This window comes from Poromitra crassiceps, assembly GCF_964638095.1.
Source record: "Poromitra crassiceps genome assembly, chromosome: 25".
Taxonomy (NCBI): domain Eukaryota; kingdom Metazoa; phylum Chordata; class Actinopteri; order Beryciformes; family Melamphaidae; genus Poromitra; species Poromitra crassiceps.
In genome coordinates this window covers 2,396,291-2,406,290 of record NC_139649.1, presented here as the reverse complement: position 1 = coordinate 2,406,290, position 10,000 = coordinate 2,396,291, and the positions used below count along the sequence as shown (strand labels likewise).

The window sequence follows — 10,000 nt, the reverse complement described above, 5'->3', positions numbered from 1 at the left end:
TGTGACCAAGTCAACTTCGCTTGACTCCCAAGTCAGTATCAAGTTTTGATGCACAAGTCACAAGTCAAATGCCAAGTGTCACGGTTCGCCCTTGTTGCTTAGATATGATAAGTGGTTATTTCTATTTTTCTGGCTGTATGTCAATTGAAGTGTTGTCTGCTTGTACTGAGAGAGCCTTTTTGTCCAGACGGGGCTTCCGTACTGCCCATATATGGCTCTTCCGCCCCTCCGGCTTGGTCAGGCGTCCATACAGGCACGATTGGCTGTGTCTGTGGGTGAGAAGCCGGATTAAGGGCATGTGTCCTGGTCGCTGCACTAGCGCCTCCTCTGGTCGGTCGGGGCACCTGTTCTGGGAGGAACAGAAATTGAGCGGAGAAATTAATCGTCTGTCTGTCTGTCTGTCTGTCTGTCTGTGCAGGACTCTGATGCGTTTAGATACCATGTGATAGTGAAACAGCTGTTGTTCCCTGACCACCTGTCTGACGGCTCTCTGAGCAGCACCCTGCTGGGCAGCGACTACCAGGTCCAGTTCCACCTGGACCAGAACAACAAGGTGAGCTGATCCAAAGCTGCATCACACAGCTCCTACAAGCCATACAGCTCAATGGGGCGGTTCCGTAAGTGAAAATCCCATTCCTGTTCTGAATCAAGGAATTTGATGATTAGCCAGAACCAGGGCTGGACTGGCCATCTGTCATACAGGGCATTTGCCCGGTGGGCCGGTCAGGCAAAAAAGAAAGCAAAAGGAGAAGACAGGGGGAAATAATTGTCTGACCGGCCCACAAAACACGTAGATTTAGTGTAGTGGCACGGTTGGTTGGAGCACGAAGATGGGTGGTGTCGTGTGTGGTCGACAGTGTTGGGGGTAACTCATTACAAAAGTAACATATTACATGTAATATATTACTTTTAGCAGTAACTCAGTAATATAACTTATTACTTATAGGATTTCTGTAATACATGTATTATACCAGTTACTTTGTCAAGTAACTCAAGTTACAAATTGAGTAAAAAAAAAATCAAAGCACATATTTAAAAAAGATACAATCATTTCCTAATCAAACTGTGTTTTTATGCAAATAACCACTATAGATGACAATAACAAAGGAAAATAATAACATTTCGAATTTTTGATTGACTGACTTCAAGGCGGTTGAAATTATTTTTTGGGATGGTTCCGGGCGGCGATGTAATTCTGCTGCTGCTGTTGTTTTGGTGAAAGTAATGCAAAAGTAGTGTAATAAGTAACGAGTTACTCTACACCAGACAGTAATATTGTAAAGTAACGTATTACTTTCAAATGAAAGTAACTAATAATATGTAGTATATTACATTTTGAAAGTAACTTGCCCAACACTGGTGGTCGATTATGGTGGACCGGTCTGGGGGCCAAAATGCCAGGGCCAATTTTTTGTCCCAGTCCAGCCCTGGCCAGAATGTTGTAATTATCCAAGGTAGACTTACCACAAGCTAACGTAGATACTCCTGTATAAGCTAGAGTGCTATCCCGTTGACTGAAGCGCTCTGTCGCTGAACCATCCCATCCTCTGATGCTGCCTGGCGTCCTGTTACAACAAAACATTTATAAAAGTTACAAAACTACTAGTCTCGCTGGCCAGCCTCCTCTCCCTTCCATCCGAGGAGTCTGGCGCCTCGGAAACAGGCAACAGGGATAACCCCTCCCCTGCTCTACAGCTGCTCTCCCATTGGAGCGACTGTTTCGGTGGCATCCGGATGTCCGCTGCCGGCTTATTACAAACTCTGTCATTGGCTCCGACCAGGCGCGGACTGCATAATCGTGCACGTCGGGCAAATGCCCGGTGGCCTGGCCTGGCCTGGCCTGCAAAAAAAAAAAAAAAAAAAAAAATTGGCCTGCTTGGTATCTAATGCCCGGCCTGAATTAGAATCCCAGTCTGCCCCTGGCTCCGACCATGTCAATCAGAGCGGCTTCCGCTCCCTCCTCCCTGTGTGTCGCTGTAAACAGTGCCCTGCCGCCTCAGTGAAAACAACAACGCTAACTAGCTAGCAAGCTAACGGCAGAAACCTACACGCTAGCTCGTTGCTACATGCTGAAAACGGCAAGTTGGATTGTTGAAAACTATTTTCCAAGGGCACTGCCGCTAAGCGCCGCCCATCGCAACCCCACTATGGAGACCTGCGGCGCCAGACTCCTCGGACAGAAGGGAGAGGAGGCTGAAGGGAGAGGAGGCTGAAGGGAGAGGAGGCTGAAGGGAGAGGAGGCTGAAGGGAGAGGAGGCTGGAGGGAGAGGAGGCTGGCCAGCGAGACAGAAGGGAGAGGAGGCTGGCCAGCGAGACAGAAGGGAGAGGAGGCTGGCCAGCGAGACAGAAGGGAGAGGAGGCTGGCCAGCGAGACTACAAAACTACAGACAGACGAGATCCAGATAAACAATCAAACCAGATGATAAAAGCACATCAAGAAGAAAACAATAGCACTCCCCGTGCAGGGTACCCTCAGAGCACTCTGAACGACTCAATAGAGACCAGTTGTTCCAATTTTAGAGTGTCCTGGAGCCTATTCCATTTATCAGAGGCGTAGAGTGAAAGATCAGTCTTTCCCTGTTCAGTGGTTCACATGTTCTGCTGTGACAGTAGAACATCATACTTAGGGAATCTTTATCCGTTTGGCAGTCTCATAGTGACTGCCACCTTTGGAAGTCACTGATTTTTTTGTTTTCTTTTTTGTTCTTGTTTTTTGCTTATTTTGTTTTGGTATGTTGCTTGTATGTTATCCACTTATTCACGTTGCTGTCAATCATAAGGTCAGATATTTGGAAAATGGAGTCATTAAAGACCCCTTATATAACATGGACTATAAATTGAATGGTAAATTACCTTATATGTTAACCCCCTCCAATAAATGAAAACTTTAAAGATAATCTCATATAATGTGAACGGTATCAACAACCCAATTAAGCGTAAGAAGCTGTTACAACAACTAAAAAAGGAAGCAGGAGAAATAATCTTCCTACAGGAAACACACTTAGTGAAAATAGAACATGAAAAACTAAAGAAATTTACAAACGCTCAGGTTTATCATTCATCATATAAGTCTTCAAGAAGGGGTGTTGCTATTTTAATAATGCCCCAAATAGCTTTTACTTTGGACAAGTTGATTGCAGATAAGGAAGGAAGATATGTAATGATAGTCGGAAAGATTGATGAGGTAATGGTTTCATTTATGAATGTTTACAATCCCCCTGAAGAAGGCCCGGACTTAATCAAAAAGGTTGTAGAAATAATAGTTTTAGAAAGTAGAGGAATGACAATCACTGCAGGTGATCTAAATTTAATTATGGACCCAAGTATGGATACACAAAGTGGTAGACAGCATAGTTCAGACCAAGCTGCTAAAATAATGAGAGGAGCAGTCAAGGAATTAGGGTTGATAGACGTGTGGAGGACTCTTCACCCGAAAGAAAGAGATTACACTTTCTTCTCAAAAGTATATGGTAAATACTCAAGATTAGATTATTTTTTTCTGTTTAAGAACCACCTGTCAAGTGTAATAGAATGCAACATAAATTTAATTACACTTTCAGACCACGCTTTGACAACTATGAAACTGAATCTTGACTTGAAAAGGGGCCGGACAGTGTGGAGGCTAAATAACTCCCTGATACAAATGGTAGACTTTAAGATTAAAATAAGATCAATTATAAAAAATTACTTAGAAATTAACGATACAGAAGAAGTCTCCCCTGTAATATTGTGGGAGGGAGCAAAAGTAGTATTGAGAGGGGAAATTATTTCATTTGCATCATACAAGAAGAAACAGAGGGAAAAAAGAGTAAAGGAAATAGAACAATCAATAAAGATTTTGGAATTGAAACATAAGGCTAAAGGAAATAGTTCTGACTTGTGCTCTCTGAATGAACTAAGGAAAGAATATGACCGATTACTAACAGATAAGGTAGAGAAATCATTGATATTTACTAAACAACAATACTTTGATAGCGGAGCAAAAGCAATGAAAATCTTGGCTTATAAATTAAAAAAACAACAGATAAAATCAAACATTGCTTTTATCAAAGATCAAACCAGGAATACAATTGTTAAAGGCAAACAAGAAATAGCTCAAGAGTTTGCAAAATACTACAAACAACTGTATAGTCCTGATGACAATCTGCTCCCTCGAAATAGAATCAGGGAATATCTATCTGGGATAGAATTGCCGCAGTTAACTGAAAGACAAAATAATGACCTGACGCTACCAATTACAATGGATGAGATTAAAATAGTTATAAATAAGTTAAAAAAGGGTAAATGCCCAGGGAGCGACGGGTACACAGGGGAATTTTATAGGGAATTTATCATAGAATTACTGCCAATTTTAGAAAAAACTTTTAACTGGGCGTTGGACCACGGTCAGTGGCCAAATACATGGTGTAACTCCATAATTACAGTTATACACAAAGATAATAAGGACCCTACGGACTGTGGATCATATAGACCAATAACTCTTTTGAATGTAGACCAAAAACTATTAAGTAGCATCATAGCAAATAGACTGTCAAAGATTATTCCGCATATTATAAACCCAGACCAAACAGGCTTTATCCCAGATAGATATCTTTGTGATAATGTTAGACGGACTTTGAATATAATAGATTACTCACAGAAAAAGAATATTCAAACACTGATTCTTACCTTAGACGCTGAGAAAGCCTTCGATAGGGTGTCATGGACATTTATTTTAGAAACATGTATTAAGTTTGGCTTCCATGACACTTTTATCAAATGGCTACAAGCAATGTATAAAACATCAAGAGCACAGGTCAGAACAAATGGAACCCTCTCAGACAGCTTTGAGCTAAAACGGGGGACAAAACAAGGGGATCCATTGTCTTCTTTAATTTTTGCAATTTGTATCGAACCTCTGGCAGAATACATCAGGATGTTTGATGAAATCGAAGGGGTGAAAATAGCAGAGGACCAGCACAAATTGGCGTTATACGCAGACGATGTGGTCCTGTATCTCACAAACTTAGAAAAATCACTACCAGCACTCATGCAAACTATTAATGATTATGGTCTAGCTTCTGGCTATAAGTTAAACATGCAGAAATGTGAAGCAATGGTTGTAGGAGCCCCTGTCAGCAGAGAACTGAAAGAAAAATATCTATGGCAATGGGACAAGGACAAAGTGAAATATTTGGGTATTGTTATACCAAAGAATATTAAGTTAATTTATGAATCGAATTACAACTGTCTTGAAGTACAAATTAGACAAGACCTAAACCGGTGGAGAACTGCTATTCTATCGTTGGGTGGAAAAATAGATGCAATCAGAATGAATGTACTCCCCAGGTTTCTGTTTTTATTTCAGACATTACCTGTGTGTATAAGTGCAAATGTCTTTAAAACATGGGATAGAATGTTAAGTAAATTTGTGTGGGATGATAAAAAACCGAGAGTTAAAATGAAGACACTTAAAATGGCTAAAGAGAAGGGAGGACTTGCTCTTCCCAATCTAAAACACTACTACTATGCAGCTCAAATGCAGTCAACACGCACTTGGTTAAACGACAATTCTGAAGCAAGGTGGAGGTTGATTGAGAAGCATATGTGTCATGTTTCAATAAAAAACATACTTTTTTGTACAGAGAACCCACGAAAGACAAAAGTAACAGACAGTTCAATGATCAGAAATACTTTGGAGACTTGGAGTCGAATTAAGAGAAATTTTGAAATAAAGGATGATCTTATTGCACTGAGAGAGATACAGGAGGACCCCGATTTCACTCCCAATACTCACGGTATAACTTTTAATATATGGGCACAGAAAGGACTGACTATAGTTGGACAATGTTTAAATGAGAATGGAATCATGTCATTTGAATCCTTAAAGCAACTTTATGATTTACCACACTCCCACCTCTTCCGATATTTACAAATAAGAAGTTACATTCAGAAAAGTAAAATAAGAGGGAAGACTAGAAATACGCTTCATCCACTGGTTAAATTTTTGGTAAATAATTATGGCAAGGTCAGAATACCACACCAAATCTCAGCAGTTTATGCTATTTTAGAAAATAGCCATAAGCAACAAGACACAAAGGCAAAACTAAAATGGGAAGAAGAACTTAATACAAACATATCGGAGGTCATTTGGAAGGAAATGAACCGGAATGTACACACGACGACAGCCTCTCCTTATTGGAGAGAGTATGCATGGAAAATACAATCACGGTACTTTATAACACCAGTACAACAAGCTAAATATAACGGTAACACTTTGCCAAACTGCTGGAGGGAGTGTGGTGAACCTTATGCCAACTTTGGCCACATCTTTTGGTTTTGCCCAGTATTACAACCGTTTTGGAACAATATACAGAAGGAAATTAACACCATCTTAAGGACTGCCATCCATCTGAATGTAAACTCTGTGTTGTTGGGCAGAACGGTGGAAGAAATAAAAAATAAAAATGACAAATACCTAGTGAGGATACTGCGTATAACAGCTCTGAAGCAAATAACAAGAAATTGGCTTCAAAAAATAAGCCCTTCGGCAAACAAATGGAGAGAAACGGTTCAACAAATTTACCAGATGGAGTATCTAACTTATAAGATTCGGGGGAATCTGATACTATTTGAAGATAGATGGTCTAACTGGTCAAATTACTACCAGGCGGTTAAGTAATCTCTCTCAGTGTAACTAGACAAAATACCAATAATGACCTGAAATGTGTGAATTGATGTTTCATATACCAATGTCGACAGTCACATAGGGGAGCACTATTTATTTTTTTTGTATTTTATTTTATTTTACTTGTATTTGTATTTTTATTTTTATTTTATTTATTTTTGTCTTCTTTTTTCTTTTCTTTTCTTTTTTTTTTTTTTCTTTTTTATGTCTACAGGCACTTTGCATTTGTACTTGTATCTATAGGCTACGTGGAGCATCACAGGGTGAAGCATACACCCATGTTATGTATGGAATGTATGTTATGTATGTATGTTTATAAGCATTTCTTTGTCTTTATTATATCTACAAAAAAAAGAAAAAAAAAAAAAAAATTGCCATCATTACAAAATAATATGAGCAAGATGTAACGTATATAAATACAAGATGACAATAAAAAGTATAAAAAAAAAAGAACATCATACTGACAGAACCCACAGCTCCGTGTTCTCCTCTCTCCTGCAGACGCTGGTGAACGACGTTCTTCTGGACGGGACCTTCATAGAGACGGAGAACGGCGTCATCATGCTACTCCCTCGGGTCCTCAGAGTCCGCAAGAACCGCTGCAGCCAAACGGTCACTCTGCAGGTCAACGTAAGCAGGGAGCGAGAGGGAGAGAGAGGGAGGCTTTTCACACAATGATACCAAACAACATGTTAAGCTGCCTCTCTCTCTCTCTCTCTCTCTCTCTCTCTCTCTCTCTCTCTCTCTCGATCTAGGGAAGGTGTTCAGACTGTGATGGACCGCCTCGATGCATCTTCAACTACAAACCAGTAAGACAGACAGACAGACAGGCAGACTGACTGACTGACTGACTGACTGACTGACTGACTGACTGAAAGACAGACAGACAGACAGACAGACAGACAGACAGACAGACAGGCAGGCAGGCAGAAGGGCAGGCAGACAGACAGACAGGGACAGACAGACAGACACAGACAGACAGACAGACAGACAGACAGACAGACAGACAGACAGACAGAGACAGACAGACAGACAGAGACAGACAGACAGACAGACAGACAGACAGACAGACAGACACAGACAGACAGACAGACAGACAGACAGACAGTCTGTTGTTGCATTCAAGACAATTCAAAAACAAGCTCAGAATTGTTAAAAATGAAGCTGAATGCTTTTCCAACTTGAAATGACAGTTCGGGTATCATTTGAGAGCTCCGGTTTGTCCGACTTGACGTCAGTAACAACATCAAACATGGCTGCCTTCGGAGGCACGGTGGCGCAGTGGTAGTGTCGCCTCACAGCAAGGAGGCCCTGTGTTCGATTCCCGCCTGGGACGCTGTGGGCGCTGAGGGTGCGTCCCCATCCTCATGTCCTCAGTGCCTACAGACCAGGTGGGCTCATCAAAAAGGGCCTTTCTGTGTGGAGTTTGCATGTTCTCCCCGTGCTGCCCTCGGGTTTCTGTGTGGAGTTTGCATGTTCTCCTGTGCTCCCCTGGGGTTTCCTCCAAATAGATACCCCGTGCTAAAAACATGGAAAAAAAACATATCATCATCATTCATCGTTGAGAATGGAGAATTAAATTATTATAAAAGTGTTTTTTAACAGATAATTTGATGTGTAATTATGCAATATGTTCAGGACCGGCCACGCACATCTGAGGGCTCTAAGCAGGATAAGTTTGGGGTGTATAGACATTTAAATTACAATGATTTTAAGCAGAGATAGCCATGAATGGGTTCTTTGGATTCACAAGAGTCTCAGCTTTGTTGCCTCATACCCAATTTCTACAATTCCATGACTGTGTATTTAAGCACCACCGTGTGTAGAAAGAAATATGGAAAGAAAGAAAGGTGAGAATTACATCTTTTCACTGCAGGCTGTGTCTTTCAGACGCTGGAGCTCTTAAACCCTCTGTAGCTGATGAAGACTGATGTGGTTCTAATGAGTCCAATTTCATCTTTGGACTCAGCCACCCATGGTTCTGCCCCCTCCTCAACCCCTGAGGTTACTTAACAGCAATGATGTCGGAAGTTGGAAATCTCCGACGTGTTTCGAATGACAACTGTGACAGAGTCTGGCTCTCAAAATAGGATCAAGCTCGTGTCTAGTCCAATCCAAACCTTGTCACAATAACACAGAACGTCTTTGCACAGAAATATCAAAGCAGAAGCCACCAATATGGTCGAGAGCAGCTTACCTGCTAGCAGGCCGGGGCGTTGACATCTATAGACAGCCCGGCTTGTGTGGACAGCTCAGTCGGTAGTGTGGAAGCTGGCCATCAGCAGCTCCCGTCCAGTAGATTAGGGACGCTAATTCCAAATAATATCTCACACACAGTCACACACACACATGTGGTAAAAAAAGGGATCACTAGACAATTGGAGAGCAGGAGCCATACATGGCTGGCTTCAATCACTGGTAGAGACGGGGCTGCGCACCTGAAATCCACTGACATCATCTCTAAGCCACTCCCACTTCCCGTTTGATCCTCTCTGATGCAAAGACGCAAATTACAATATCAGAAGTAAACAAGGGGGTGTCTGACAATACATATCAGTCACATATCACTCTGTGACACAACTTAATGTGTAGATGTTTTGAAAGCGGTATGTGTGTGTGTGTGTGTGTGCGCGTGCGTGCGTGCGTGCGTGTGTGTGTGTCTGCTGTGTCTGTCCTGCAGATCAGAGCTCAGTTTCCAGTCAACATGCGCTCAAACTGCAGATACAGGAAGCGGGTTGGATCCAGGAGGAAGTCAGTCCCAGGTTGCATCATCAAGTGTCTCAAGATGACCACGGTAACCAACACCACTCCCTCTACTACCACTTAGTACTGCTACTACCACTTAGTACTGCTACTACCACTTAGTACTGCTACTACCACTTAGTACTGCTACTACCACTTAGTACTGCTACTACCACTTAGTACTGCTACTACCACTTAGTACTGCTACTACCACTTAGTACTGCTACTACCACTTAGTACTGCTACTACCACTTAGTACTGCTACTACCACTTAGTACTGCTACTACCACTTAGTACTGCTACTACCACTTAGTACTGCTACTACCACTTAGTACTGCTACTACCACTTAGTACTGCTACTACCACTAGTACTGCTACTACCACTTAGTACTGCTACTACCACTTAGTACTGCTACTACCACTTAGTACTGCTACTAGCACTTAGTACTGCTACTACCACTTAGTACTGCTACTACCACTTAGTACTGCTACTACCACTTAGTACTGCTACTACCACTTAGTACTGCTACTACCACTTAGTACTGCTACTACCACTTAGTACTGCTACTACCACTTAGTACTGCTACTACC

The 10,000-nt window shown here is 41.8% G+C and overlaps 1 protein-coding gene across 1 annotated transcript in view; it reads left to right on the top strand.

The window, feature by feature from the left end:
* stab1 (stabilin 1) overlaps positions 1-10,000 on the top strand; it is a 118,758-nt gene that overhangs the window by 43,534 nt on the left and 65,224 nt on the right. The window contains exons 31-34 of the mRNA XM_083660983.1: positions 419-553; positions 7,169-7,297; positions 7,423-7,476; positions 9,348-9,461. Of these exons, the coding sequence (XP_083517109.1) occupies positions 419-553; positions 7,169-7,297; positions 7,423-7,476; positions 9,348-9,461 (432 nt within the window). The remainder of the gene's footprint in view (positions 1-418; positions 554-7,168; positions 7,298-7,422; positions 7,477-9,347; positions 9,462-10,000) is intronic.